The sequence below is a fragment of the Saccopteryx leptura genome, chromosome 3 (assembly GCF_036850995.1).
Source record: "Saccopteryx leptura isolate mSacLep1 chromosome 3, mSacLep1_pri_phased_curated, whole genome shotgun sequence".
Lineage (NCBI taxonomy): Eukaryota > Metazoa > Chordata > Mammalia > Chiroptera > Emballonuridae > Saccopteryx > Saccopteryx leptura.
Window position 1 is genome coordinate 187710724 of NC_089505.1, and position 15332 is coordinate 187726055.

The following is a 15332-nucleotide window of genomic DNA, read 5'->3' on the forward strand; positions in this document are numbered from 1 at the left end:
ATTTGATTAAACTTTTTATTTTCCTGTTTTAAGTCTTCCTTATCCAAGGTTGCTGCCTCTAATAGTGTACAGTTAAACGGTAAGTTTCTTAAATGGTTTCAATGTGCAATCATTAATATTCCTTCTTCTCATATAGGCCTTTATAGCGTATATACTTCAATCAATCAATCAATCTTTAACTGTTACTCATTATGCATATACCCTACATCAGACTAAGTGCTTTCTGAAGACAGGGCCTATCTCTTAACTGTGGATCTCTGAGTGGCTGACAAAGGGGACATGAACCACTGTTGCAGGGACTGAGAGAAGGGTAAGACTACCCTCTGGGCACAAAGTCAAGGAGGATTTAATGAGGGTTAACCAGAAAACCCAAAATACCTAGCAATTCACAAAAGGATTATTTTACACCAACCAGCTACAAAAGAAGATGTAGCAGTAACTGTGACAGACAAGTGCCGGGAGTCGCAGCGCCCGCACCGCCCACAGGGAAGCCTCTGGTACCTCTGCTTTCAGCACATGCATCAGGTTGCCCTTTTTCATGTACTCCATCACGAGAGAGTAGTTTCCCTCCTCCATGATGATGCCCAGGAGCTTCACCACCCGCTGGTGTCTCAGTCTGTGCATTATCTTACCCTCCTCTAGAAGGGACTCATTGTACCTGTGGGAGGAAAGGGTGCTGTAGAGCCAGGCAGTCAGCCCTTCTCCCTTTGTGCCCCCAAGAAACAAATGCAGCACATGTCTTCAAGACATGCTTTTGTCATTACTTGTTTGCCTACTGATTTCTACCAGGCACTGACTGTGAGCTTTAGAAGGCAGAGTGGGCCCTGGCCGGATGGCTCAGTGGTAGAGTGTCCGCTGATGTGTGGATGTCCCAGATTTGATTCCCTGGTCAGGGCACACCGCAGAAATGACCACCTGCTTCTCCACTCCTCCCCGCCTTTCTCTCTCTTGCTTCCCCTCTGGCAGTCAAGGCTCCATTAGAGCACATTGGCCCTGGTGTGCTGAGGATGGCTCCATGGAGCCTCTGCCTCAGGTGCTAAAAATAGCTCAGTTGCGAGCATGGCCCCAGATGGGCAGAGTATTGGCCCTAGACGGGGGTTGCCTGGTAAATCCTGGTCGGGCACATGTGGGAGTCTGTCTCTATCTCCTCTTCTTTCACTTGGAAAATAAAAAATAATAAATGAATGAATGAATGAATGAACAAATGAATGAATAAAAATAAAATAAAGTAAAATAAATAGAAGGCAGAGTTGTTTCCCCTTCACTCAGTGACTGGCTGTGGGTGCTCAAGAAATGTTAAACTGATGAGCAAATGAGTGACCAGTAATGGACAGCAGCAATGACACACAACCTGAAAAAAGACTGTGCTGGACAGGACAATAAAAAAGTGCAGCCTCTCTCATAACCACTCTGGTAGAAGAGAAAGAAGCAAAACAACAGTACCAATTGTTTTAAAGAGATGGTTCCTGGAACGACGAGTTAATGAACCACTTCTTCCTTTCCATACTTAGGGCTAGCCCTTACCAAAAGGGGAGGCAAGTCTGTCTTCACTGATCCTCCTCCACCCCCACCCCTACCCCCCATTCGCCTTCATTGCCTCCCTCATCCCCTCTGATCTCCTTCCGTTCATTTCTCTCCTACTATTTACCAACTATAAACGACTCACTAAGCAGCCCCAGACTCCTTACAGGATAACCATCACCTAGCAGGGTTGTCTGACATAAAGCCCATGTACAGACACGGTGGTCAGCCTACTTCTAAAGCTGGTGCTGCCCGTTTCCACTGCTCGCGCCCTGAACCGCCACTGTCACAGCTTCCTGCTGCCAGCCCACAGTCTGGTCCACCTGCCTCTGCTCCCAACTTACTCAAAGTGCTTCGGTCCCGTGTATACCTTCTTCAGTATCACAGGTCCATGGGATTTGTGGAAACACAGGGACACTTTCCCAAAGCCCCCGCTATCTAGATGCTCCTTCTCCTGCAAGTCACTAGGTGTCATCTTAATGTTATCCAAGGACATGTCTGGTTTCCTTCCAAATGCTCACAATGTTCAAAAAATACACCGCCTGTTTTTCACCTCAGCGCTGTCCCCTGTAAAGAAAACAAGAAAACATCTCAGTGCAGAAAAATTCATTATTCAAAAAACCACGTGCTTGGTGTACCCTTATTTTTTTGAGGATAGGCTTATAGTTTCTAGGATGAACTGCTTTTTCCATATTTTTAAGAACCACAGAGGGCCACAATTTTTATTCCTTAGACTTTCAGTTCTGGCAATATAGAGGACTAAAAAAATTTGAGAATGCGCCCCCACCTCACCCCACTACAAAGGACGCATATTTGTTGGGTAACATTACACAACGCCCATTCCAATGCACGACTAGGTTCGGAGAAAGGGAAAGAACCTCAGGACTGAAAATAAACAGGGTGCTGGGCACAGGGCTGTGGCCCACGTGGTCACTGCCATGAACTGCATGTGTCCACCCCCACATTCAAATGTTGATGTCTTGTCTCCAGCATGATAGCATTAGAAGGTGGAGCCTTTGGGCGGTAACTGGGTTATGGAGGTGGAGGCATCCAGCACAAGATCAGTGTCCTTATAAAAGAGATGGGGAGCGTTCTCGCCCTCCGCCATATAAGGATACAATGAGAGGATGGCCTGGCAGTGAGCCCTCGCCACACATGATCCTCTGGCACCTTGACGGTGGACTTCCCAGCCTCTAGAACTGTGAACAACAAATGTCCCTTGTTTAAGCCACCTGGTCTGGAATTTGTTATAGCAGATGACTAAGACACTGATCCTCTGGGGCACTACTAACTAACCTGGCCATCCAGAGGTCAGCCCGGACAGGGACAAGAGCTGAGATCAGGGGATGTAAGAAAAGAGGGTTGAAGAAAAGGTTTCCCTTTTAATGTGGCCCTCTTGAATGTGCTACCCTACCTTTCAATGAATGGATGGACTAGAAAATAAAGCAGTCCACTAGCAAAGGGACTTGTCTTAGGCTGGGCACGAGGGTATTAAAAAAATGTCTCTGTGTGAATTCATAACCAAGGGCCTGCCCTCCAACAGATTTGAGCTTTAAATTTACATTCCTCTTATAGTCAGGATCACCCAAAACTAAGAATTTTTATATAGAAAGTAGTCATAGATGACAGTGATTTTGTTGTTGTTGTTCATAGACAGATGGCATCCTGGGATTATAAAGCTAAAGCAAACAAAACATAATCAAGCCAGGCCAGACATAATTCCCAGAAATAAGAACTAAGTTAACACAAGCTCCCTTTCCAAAATTATAAAACACAAAAGAAAATGTTCATAATGAACCAGACTCAGTAGATACAACAAACAGCAGTATTAGGCACCAAAGAACTTCAGGTAATTAAACTATGGAATAGCCTTAAAATAATTATGACAACAACAACAAAAAAGAATTTAAAGAATAGAAAAAGAACAATACACTATCTAAAAAGAATGGGAAGCCTGACTTGTGGTGGCACAGTGGATAGAGCATAGACGTAAGACACTGAGATCCCAGGTTCAAAACCCCAAGGTAGCCATCTTGAGTGCAGGCTCATCCAGCTTGGGCATGTGGTTGCCCAAGGTTGCTGGCTTGAGCAAGGGGTCACTGGCTTGGCTGGAGCTCCGGTCAAGGCACGAAAGAGAAGCAATCAATGAACAATTCAAGTGCCACAACTATGAGTTGATGCTCCCCATCTCTCTCTCTCTCTCTCTCACTTGCTAAAAAAATTAAAAGAAAATAAAGAGAATAAGAAGATGTGAAAAGGATGAAGATCTAGAGAATTTGTACATTAGTACAATGAAATAAACAATGTATGCAATCTCAAAACAGGACTATTTGTTTCACCTCTCTTCTCCCATTCATTCATATTCATTCACTTTCCCTCAACGGAAATGAAGAATAAAAATCCATGGGCAGCACAGTGAGATACTATTACATGCCCACCAGAATGTCCAGAACTAGAAAAGCTGACACCCCCAAATACTGGTGAAGATATGAAGCAAGTGGAATTCTCATACACTGCTGGTGGGAGTACAAAATTGTACAACCACTTTGGGGAAAAGGTCTGGCAATTTCTTGTACAAACTAAACATATACCTACACCAGAGGTTCTCAAAGTGTGCGCCATAGAAGATGTCCAGGTGTGCCCTATGGTATTCCAGAGACATATGTGCCTGTTGGGAACCAAAACACCAACAGGGTTTTTGGAATTTAGATTTTGGGGGGACAGAGGTGTGGGGAATTGGCTGTAAGCTGACAGTCTGCCCAACTCCCCACCTCACTTGCCTGATTAGGGTGCAAAAGGCTGTTAAGCTGTGGTGCTGGATTGTTTATACTACCCTCCCATGTTCCCCAGAAAGACTGGAGGTAAGTTTCTTCTATCCTTTGTTTGATGTAAAGTTAAGATGATATGTATGGTGGGGGTTTTTTGCACTTCGTAAAATTCTTGGGTTTCCTGGGAAACATGATCAAAGATCTCATTGATTTGCTAATGGCCCACTTTGCCCTATAAATAAAGTAAGATGCAGTTTTGGGGCACATTTTGTTCTTACCAGCAGCAATTACAGGGCCCTCCCGCCCCTGTATTTTCTTAATTCCACACCGTTCCCACTTGGGACCTGGAATTACTAGCTGCGCTGGTTTGCGGCATGTGCCAGATGTAAAAATAAATATAGTTACTCTATTATACCATTTCATTATGGAAATATCACTCCTTTTGTTAACACATTATTATATTTATGATTAACATATCATTATATTATTTTTAGATAAATACACCCAAATAAAATGGGTTGATTTCTCAAAAAGAAGCATGGTATTGAAAAATCTGATTCTGGAAGTGAGCAAAAGTTAAGTGTAAATAAAATAGGACTTGAAGGCTGATGGGCAGAATTTAATTTATAGCATTTTCCATCACTTAACACTGAACAATACGACTGGATTAGAAATCCATTCATGGAAGCTTCAAGTGATTTTGGTTTAACATTAACAGAAGAACTAGCAGCTATATCCACCGATCGTGGATTGATGATTAAACATAAGGAATTGTCTCTTGAAACCTTTTGGATTTCTATAAAAGAAGAATATGTGGCAATATCTAAAAAAGCTTTGAACATTTTACTACAATTTTCAACACCCTATTTATGTGAATTAGGATTTTCTACCCTCAACACAATTAAGAGTAAAAAGAGAGGAATTCTTCAATGTATTGATGAGGAAAGGAGAGTTTGCCTTTCAAATATATGCCCAAACATTGAAGAAATTGCTACGACATATCAGGCTCATGTTTCTCATAAACACAAGAATTAAAAAGCTTAACACATTTGTGCCGAGACCTGCCGAATTTACTAAATCTTATTAAGAATGTATCTATATATTATATATAAAAAGATAACTTGTCATTTTTTATTTTTAACCCCTTTCTTATGAATTCTAAAAAGCATATCTCAAAAAATGCAACATAGGCCCTGGCCGGTTGGCTCAGTGGTAGAGCGTCAGCCTGGCGTGCAGAAGTCCTGGGTTCGATTTCCGGCCAGGGCACACAGGAGAAGCGTCCATCTGCTTCTCCACCCTTCCCCCTCTCCTTCCTCTCTCTGTCTCTCTTCCCCTCCCGCAGCTGAGGCTCCATTGGAGCAAAGATGGCCCGGGCGCTGGGGATGGCTCCTTGGCCTCTGCCCCAGGCGCTAGAGTGGCTCTGGTCGCGACAGAGCTACGCCCCGGAAGGGCAGAGCATCGCCCCCTGGTGGGCAGAGCGTCGCCCCCTGGTGGGCGTGCCGGGTGGATCCCGGTCGGGCGCATGCGGGAGTCTGTCTAACTGTCTCTCCCTGTTTCCAGCTTCAGAGAAATACAAAAAAAAAAAAAAATGCAACATAAAAATGTTTTTTAATGTCAGAATAAATTTAATTTTGTCGTATTTATTTCGTTTAATTATCATAAAAGCACGCTTGAACTTTATATTATTTTTCTTTAATATTTGACTTAATTATTGTACCATATTTCTCAGAAATTTGTATATAGCGCACCTACAATTATTCATAAGATTTTAAATGCACCCGAACTTCAGAAAGTTTGAGAACCACTGACCTACACTATGACCCAACAATTCCAATCCCAAGAGAAATGAAAACGAATGTCCCAAAAGACTTGTACAATGTTCATAGTAGCTGTATCACAATAACGCCAAACTGGAAACAGTTATCCATCAATAAAAGAATGGATTAAAAAAAATAACTCTGTGATATAGTCAATCGTGCAATTAAATACTATCCAGCAATAAAAAGAAATGAACTAATATACACAACAATGTGAATGAGTCACAAAAACACTGTGCTGAGTAAAATGAGCCTTATGCAAAGGAATATATATTATGTAGCTCCATTTATATGAAGTTCTCCAACAGTCAAACTCATCTGTATTGTTAAAGGAACACTGGTTGCCCAAGGACAGGGTAAGGACTGAGTGCAATGAAGTATGGGGGATGCTGCTTTCTGGGGTGAAGGTAATGTTCTAGCATCTCAATAGGGCGGGATAGGATTATACAGGAAAAACATTTGTCAATACTCAGTAGGTAATAATACTGAAGAACTGCAGGCAAATTCTACATCTAACGAAAAATCTGTAAACTGACTGAACTCTAGTTAGTGGTATGCATGCTGAAATATTTAGGGGGACGTATATCAGTATATGCAGACCTACTATGCAGACAACTGGTGGATAAAGAGATAAATGGTGGATGGCTATATGATAAAGCAAGCAGAGTAAAATGAAACAGGTGGTAAAAAGTTTTTAACTTTGCATTTTGAAGTTTTTTATAATAAAATGTTGGGGAGAGGCAGTTTAAAAAAATGTAAAGTACTTAGAAGGGTTTCTGAAAATGGCTAGCTAGGCTGACGGTGGTCTCTTGCAGTGGCCTGCAGCAGTTGGGCTCAGATAGCCAACCATACACCTCACACACAGGCTTCGCGTGGGCTCTGCCATCCTGACCACATGCACATATCAGAACAGAGGAGGACACTATGGACCACATTCCCGTGACATGAGGTGCTGCCAAACAGGAGGAAGTACCCTCAGCAAAGTAACACATCTGTGGGGTGGAGTGGGAGGAGGCTGCCCACATAAAGAACATGAAGACTGAGGGGACATGGGGGTGGGGGGTGGGGGTGGCGCCAGCATTGAAAGTGAGATAGTGGAAGCCACAGGACGGAAGAAAAAGAACAGGTAGTCATTAGGTTCTGACAGTCTCGACATACAACACTTCGAGTTTACGATGCTCACTTTCATAAAATCTTAAAGAAATTGAGATATGTTTTGGCTTAAGCCGTTGGCATCGTACTTACGGATGTGGGCAAACTAGTTTGGTTGCACACGCGGAAGAATACACAGTATTTTTTCTGTGGCTTAGTTGTGTTTTTACGTTCTAGATTACGACTTTACAACTGTGTTAGGATAGGTAAGTGACTTAGGCTAAGGTGTGTTTTGACTCACACCAAAATTAGGGTTATGTCAGTGTTGTAAGAATGGAACTGTGTCATAGCCCAAGGACCCCCTGTATAAGCTTCTCTCTCGTATGAACTCTAGCTCTGTAATTTATTAGCCCCGTTACTTGAGTACTTTACATATGTCTGAATTTTCTCATTTGCAAAAGGAAATAATGACTGTCTCATAGGACCTGTAAGGATTATATGAGAAAAAATATCTGAAAACACCTTTGTTGCCTGCTTTATGGCTCTGGCTAGCCTGGACCCGCTGCCCACACTCATCGGCCTGTGTCCCATTTTGCTAGGCTCTGAGGACGCAGTGTGCTGGGATCACTCTGCTCCGCAGTTCTCCACTGACCAATCCTTCTGAGAATGCAGGGTGAGAAATGAACCCATCTTATTAGGGTGATTTACCCTACTCTTCCCCTGCAACCCCTTTATGGAAGTGTCTTTCAACCGCCAGTCCTAGAAATTTTGTGCCAGTGTCCAAGAGCAAGCTAACCACCCTGATGTTGTATAAAGATTACTGCCCAGTGAACTTAATCAAATTCGCTTATGCTCCTGGTGATTTCTGTCTTGGTGGTTCCCGAAAAAATTCTATGTTCACTGGTCCCCAAGTATAAAAAGGTTGAAAACCACTGTTTTAGGGTACATTTGTCTCCTGTGTCCTGGCTAGGTGCTGCTTGTCCTTCAGGTATCATCAGCCTTGGACATATCTTCAGGGAAACTATCCTAAGTTTGCTCATTAGACATTTTCACAGCACCCTGTTCTTCCAGGCCATTAAAACAGTTAAGACAGTTGTAACTTCAAAGTTACTTCTAATTAAGCTCACAGAAGCAGGAAACTCTTGCACACTGTCTCCAGGGCCTAGCACAGAACCTGACACATGGCAGTTGATCATTAAATGGACAATATATTTTTTTAAAAGAACTATTTAACTGTCCCCAAATAAAGGACAGTTCGATGAACTTTATAGTACATATGTAAAATGGAATATTATATGGCCATGGAAAAGTATAGTCTGTAAGTAAGATATACGTATGTCCAAGTAAAACAAAAGACATAATAAAAGTTATCAAAATGTTAGGGACTATATCTGGATGGCAAGATGATTTTTACTTTATTCTTTACACTTTTGTTAGATTTTACAAATTTTCTACAATAAACATAAATTACATTTATAATAAAATTTATTTTCAAAGGAAATAATTCCTTCATTCAGAAGTTCTTTGTTCTGAGGAATTAAATCAGGGATGCTGATAAAGATTATGTATGTACAAGGATGTTCCCAGAACATTACAAAAAACAAAAACATACAGAACAGTTTATATACCCAGAGGAAAGAGTAAGTTATGGCCCATCCGTACTGTGAATACATCTAGCAGGTTTCAAAAATGATGTTATATGTAACTGTTTAAAAACATTAAAAAAAATACTCGGGGGGAAAAAAATGACAGGATTAACAACCACGCCCTGCAGTATACCTATTTGGGTATAAAACTTCAGCTTTATGAGTTCTATTTCATATCTCTCCTTGCCTCCTCAAATTTGCCAAGCCCAACTAAGATCTGAAGTACCTCCTGCAAGCATGGTGGAGCTCAGGTGAAGGCCTCCAGGTGGGTCTGTTGCACTTTGTGAGCTCAGTTCCTGTCCAAGTCAGTTTGCCTTATTATAGTCTTGCAGTTTGCAGGTTTAGTCTGATCTTTCTTAATATTATGCCTCTTTTCCATTGCTTCCAATGACTTATTTTGGTTTTTTGTCCCCTCCCCCCCATTCTCCTTATGAACAATTCAACTTTATAAGCACTGAGTATCTTAGGAAGGCCTTGTCTGTAGTTTAGCTACCTAAGAGTCACAAAAACTCTGAATGTAGGCAGGTAGAAACCACATGAGAAAGCCACGTTACACAGTAATCAATGAAAGTACACTGGTCTGTTTTATCATGTTATGATATCTAACTTCAACTAAATATGTTCATTTTAATGGGATAAATGGATATTAATTCAGGGACTCAGAGAAGCAATTTTTTTCCACTGAAATTGATTAAAATTCTAAGAAATTTCACAAATCTGTAAGGCTGGGTGAGTCTATACATCAAAAATTTTAGATCTAGCCTGACCAGGTGGTGGTGCAGTGGATAGAGCGTTAGACTGGGATGTGGAGGACTCAGGTTGAAACCCTGAGGTCACTGACTTGAGTGCGGGCTCATCTGGTCAAGGCACATACGAGAAAGCAGTCAATAAACAACTAAGGTGCTGCAATTATGAATTGATGCTTCTCATTTCTCTCCCTTCCTGTCTTTCTGTCCCTATCTGTCCCTCTCTGTCTCTGTCACACACAAAAAATTCAGATCTACATTCAATTATGTTTGTCAGTTATACCTCAATAAAACCAGGGTAATACAAATAAATAATAAATACCCCCAAACAGGCAGAATTAATTTATGATATTAGTCTGAGTAGTGGCTACTATTAAATGGGAGACAGGAGGTAACAATGAGAGGAGGCATAGGGGATTTCAGGAGTGACAGCACTGTTCTCTTTCTCTCTTTTCTTAAGTGAGAGAAGAGGAGATAGTGAGACAGACTCCCGCATAAGCTCCAATGGGGATCCAACCGGCAACCTCTGTCTGGGTCCAATGCTCTAATCAACCCAAGCTATCCTCAGCACTTGAAGCTGACTCTCAGACCAACTGAGCTATCCTCAGCGCCTGGGGCCATGTTTGAACCATCCAGCTACTGGCTACCAGATGAGAAGAAGGAGAGAAGGGGGAGAGAGTACATGGTCGCTCTCCTGTGTACCCTGCCCAGGGATTGAACCCAGGACATATGCACGCCCAGCAGACACTCTATTCACTGAGCCAACCAGCCAGAGCCAGTGTTCTCTTTCTTAATCTGGGTAATGTTCACTTTGTGATACTACATAGAGTTGTATCGTTATGATCAATACAGTTTCTCTGCATCTGTTATACTTCAATAAAAGTTTTTAAAAGCTTTAAAAATATTCATATTTACTTTCAGTGGTAGAGAACCATTTTTCCAATTCAACATGACCATAATGAATCTGACAAAAAATGCTGGTTGCCTACCTATTATTGACCAGCCATGCCTCTCAACCCCCATTTTCCCTGCTAATAGGACTCTGATTTTACTCACATATCTAACTTGGACTTCTTTCAAGTTTTTTTGTTATACAGCTTGATGCTTTGCCCAGAAAAGCCTTAAGTAAGGAAGAGCCAAAAGATAAATGAAGACTAGACCAAATGAGTTTAACCACATTATCATGTACATTAACAAATTATGGTCTCCTGAAATAGTTTTAGTCTCATCATTCCAATTTACAAATAAATAAACTAAATTGGGAGCTAAATGATTCACCTAAAGTGGCAGATCCAGGAACCAAACCTTTGTCTCTTACTCAAACTTCCACTATTAATTCACTAACACATATAACTTCAAGGTTTAGATAGCAAACAATAATCTGTTAAAATCATATACAAAGACCTATTATAGTCCTGCTCATCTATATTAAATGAGTATATCACAATCAGAAACATGGGGGATATATAGACTACATTTTAAAAACATGAAAATATATGGTTCAAAATCAATATTCTACAGGTTAATACAATCATTTTTTCCAGAGTATAATATCCAACCAAAGCATGAGAAGGTATATTTTTCAAATTCCCAGATCATATTGGTGGCAGTAACATACTATACAATAGTCTGCTATTTTGGAAGTTGCTATTTAAAAAAATTTTTTAATTCTCATTAAAATTGACAATCTTGAAAGTTGAACAACTCTCTAGTGGTCGACACAGTACAGACTGAGGAAAATGAAAGTAATTGTTATTATGGTTTCATCAGTAATAATGAAGATGAGGATACGCCATAAATTGTGAACCAACTTAGTTGTCACTTTGTGTTTAGAAGAGCTACAATTTTTGACATTTCTTTTTTTTTTTTTTTGTATTTTCCTGAAGCTGGAAACGGGGAGAGACAGTCAGACAGACTCCCGCATGCGCCCGACCGGGATCCACCCTGCACGCCCACCAGGGGCAACGCTCTGCCCACCAGGGGGCGATGCTCTGCCCCTCCGGGGCGTCGGGCAGAGGCCAAGGAGCCATCCCCAGCGCCCGGCCATCTTTGCTCCAATGGAGCCTTGGCTGTGGGAGGGGAAGAGAGAGACAGAGAGGAAGGAAGGGGGGGGGTGTGGAGAAGCAAATGGGCGCTTCTCCTATGTGCCCTGGCTGGGAATCGAATCCGGGTCCCCCGCACGCCAGGCCAATGCTCTACCGCTGAGCCAACCAGCCAGGGCCTTTTTTTTTTTTTCTCTTCTTCCACATTTCTAATCAACCACAATTTCCTCCGTACTTTAGCACCAACCAGATGGTTACATAATGCAAATCAAGTGCTCTATATTCTAAAGGTCACTCAGAGCCTTTATTTCTTCAAGTGGGGAAGAAAGGACTTTGGCAAAGTTAGAGGACTGTAACAGCCTTAGGCTCTGTCCAAAAACAAGAGTTCTGGGCAAAAAGGAGACAAGTCATCAACAAGACACAAAGACGTGGTGGTGTGTAAAGAGGGACAGATATAAGGTGACAGAAAATGATTTTATATACTTTGGGTGATGGGTATACAACATAATTAACAGTTCAAATGCTATCTGAAACCTATGCACTCTTATTGATCAATGTCACCCTGTAAATTTAATTTCAAAAAAAAAAAAAAAAAAAAGACACAACTGGAACACCCCCCATTTTCGGCAGGGCACACGTGCACACACACATATCCTCCCCTTGTGGGTTTTTGTCAAATGCTTAGAACAGGGGTCCCAAAACTTTTTACACAGGGGCCAGTTCACTGTCCCTCAGACTGTTGGAGGGCCGGACTATAAAAAAAACTATGAACAAATCCCTATGCACACTGCACATATCTTATTTTAAAGTAAAAAACTAAAACAGGAACAAATACAATATTAAAATAGAGAAGAAGTAAATTTAAATCAACAAACTGACCAGTATTTCAATGGGAACTATGGGCCTGCTTTTGGCTAATGAGATGGTCAATGTCCGGTTCCATATTTGTCACTGCTAGCCGTAACAAGTGATGCAAGTGTGCATCAGTTAGTCTAGATCTGGTTGGAGAGTTCAGATGTTTCATTCTGGAAAAAGTCTGTTCACAGACATAAGTGCTGCCAAAAATGGTTGCCATTTTGAGTGCATGGTTCCTGAGATTAGGATATGTCTCAGAGGGGAGAGATGCATAGAAATTAGGCAAACTGCTTGACTTGAATGCGTCTTTCTGAGAGTCACAATTCTGCAGTTCAGCCAGTTCCATTTGGTAAATTGTATCCACATTTTCAATGTCAATAGAAAATGGGTTACAGAAAAGCTGTATGTCCTGTTCATGAAGATGAAGCTCTTTAAATCTGAATTGGAACTCCTTTTGCAACTTTTCCAGTGAATCCACACGTTTCTTTTGGGAATGCAATCAAGGGTTTTTCTGCTAACAGATTTTGAGTTAAGGGGAGATGGCAGAAATTTTCCTCCTTCACTTGTTTGATAAGGAGGCCTAGTTTTATTTCAAATGCTTTCACATGTGATTGCATGTCACAGATGAGCTTCCCTTTTCCTTGAAGTTGCACACTGAAACTGTTGAGTAGCTCTGTTACATCTGTCAGAAAGGCAAGGTGCCATTTCCATTCTGCATCATTGAGCTCTGGTACTTGTTTTTGAAAGCATAAAAGCTGTAATCTGTGGAAGTAAGTCATAGAAATGTCTCAAAACTCTCCCTCGACTCAGCCAACGGACTTCTGTGTGGTACAGAACATCTCCATGGGCAACATTTAGCTCAGACAGAAATTCCTGAAATTGTCTGTGGTTTAGTGCATTAGCTCTAATGAAGTTAACATCAGATACCACGATTTTCATAACAGAGTCCCAATTCAGTGGTTTACTACATAGCGCTTGTTGGTGGATGAGGCAGTGTATGGCTATTGGATGTGAATGTTACGTTTGTCCATCTCTTGGTTAATGCGAGCAATTACTCCTTTCTTAGACCCCACCATGCTAGGAGCACCATCAGTTGTCACACTGGCTAGTTTAGCCCAGTCCAGCTCCAAATCCTTCACAGTTTGGGAAACCTTTTCATAGATATCCTCTCCTGTAGTTGTTCCTTTGATGCTTTGCAGTGCAGCAAGCTCTTCTGTGACTTCAAAATTGTCATTCGCCCCACGAATAAAAATTAGAAGTTGTGCAGAATCACGAACATCATTGCTCTTGTCGAGTGCCAAGGAAAAATAGGAAAGTTTTCTTGTGGAGTTTTGCAAATGCTGATGCAAATTGTCTCCCATTTCTTCAATCCTTCGTGTAATTGTAGATCCTGAAAGACTAACTGTACTAAATAAGTCTGCCTTTTCTGGACACATCTCTTTGGCAACAGGAGGAAGACACTCTTTAACAAATTCTCCCTCCACGAACGGTCTGCCAGTGCACGTTATTAACTTGGCAACTTGAAAACATGCCACCTTGCCCAGCACCGCCTCCAGTGCTGTATTCAAGGATGGTGGTGACCAGCCTGTAATACTGTGTATACAGCGTCCTGGACACCTGCAGCAGCAGCAGCGGTGGGCCTCTTCTGTGGGAAGCCTACTGCTGCAAGTTTCCCCTGTTATAAGACACCTCCTAAAAATAAGACACCCCTGTCTTTTGGGGGTAAAATTAATATAAGGTCTTATAATAGGGGAAACATGGTGTGTAGAAATGTGGGGGGAGACTTTTGGGCAAAGGGAGGTTATGGGGCCATTATGTTGTTGTACATTTGGGGGAGTATGGGGACCATTGTACTGTGTAATAATGGTTATAGTGCTTTGCCTTTCTTCCTACTCCTGCTGTTATTTCACACTGCTTCTGGTGATGTGGGGCACTGCAGCCCCAGACTGGATATGCGTCATTTGACCCTTTTCCAGAGCCGAGAAGCGTGTGTCTGGCGTCACTGGAAATAGTACTGTACGTGAGCGAGGCGCCGCCACATACAGTACTCCAGCACAGGATGCTCCTCTCACTGACCACCAATGAAAACGGTGCCCCTTCCGGAAGTGCAGCGGGGCGGATAAATGGCCTCAGGGGGCCGCATGGGACCCGCGGGTTGTAGTTTGGAGACCCCAGGCTTAGAAGGATGCAGTCAATCATCTTCAAGACCCTTAAGAGAGTTTGTAGCGCGTGATAAAAGCAAATGCCACTGACCACTGAGGAGCTCCCCCCCTCCGTGATGACATTCGTCCCTTCTGTCAGTGTGGCTTCTGGCCCTGGCCACCCTCTTGCCAGCCCCGGTCGGAGTACGCGGAAACGCTCTGGGTCGGTTTGCAGCCCGCTGCCGCTGGGAGCGCAACCACAGGTCCCCCGAATGGTCGGGAAGTCCCAGCCCTACGGCAACGCACATCCGGCCGGGACGCGCTGAAACTGCTATGAAAACCCGTCCCCCTACCAAATTAACAAAAACGACAGGTCTGTCCCAACCCACTGCGTCCTCACGGCCGCGACCGGGGTCCGCTCTCGGACGAGCTCACAAGCACAGCCCCGGCGAGCAGGTAGCGGGGCTGCCTCGGGCTGTCAGCGGCTCTGCGCCCCATTTCCGGGAGCTCTGGTGGCAGCTTCGAAGACTACCTGACATGTCCTCCCGACTCGCTTTGAAACAGTGAAGCCAGAAGCCTTCGGGGGACAGATTTCCGGGACTTGAAGACTGAGTTCAAGCCCCTCCAGCCTCCTCCTCCTCCTCCTCCTCCTCCTCCTCCTCCTGCGCCGGAGGGAGCGAGGCGGCCACTGCCCTAGTCCCGGA

At 42.9% G+C, this 15332-nt stretch overlaps 2 protein-coding genes across 9 annotated transcripts in view; both read right to left on the minus strand.

Annotated features, from left to right (window-relative positions):
• The window catches only part of NQO2 (N-ribosyldihydronicotinamide:quinone dehydrogenase 2), a 698677-nt gene that overhangs the window by 650169 nt on the left and 33176 nt on the right, over positions 1 to 15332 (minus strand). The window lies entirely within an intron of this gene.
• RIPK1 (receptor interacting serine/threonine kinase 1) overlaps positions 1 to 15332 on the minus strand; it is a 58118-nt gene that overhangs the window by 37808 nt on the left and 4978 nt on the right. For 5 of the 8 annotated variants that reach the window (XM_066377049.1, XM_066377048.1, XM_066377046.1 and 2 more), the window contains exons 2-3: positions 1866 to 2088; positions 502 to 658 (exon numbers count right to left, since the gene is read on the minus strand). In XM_066377049.1, the coding sequence (XP_066233146.1) occupies positions 502 to 658; positions 1866 to 2017 (309 nt within the window). In that variant the 5' untranslated portion in view covers positions 2018 to 2088. Of the gene's footprint in view, positions 1 to 501; positions 659 to 1865; positions 2089 to 15160; positions 15267 to 15332 lie in introns of those variants that run through there. The other 3 variants (XM_066377050.1, XM_066377051.1, XM_066377053.1) reach the window with 3 other exon arrangements.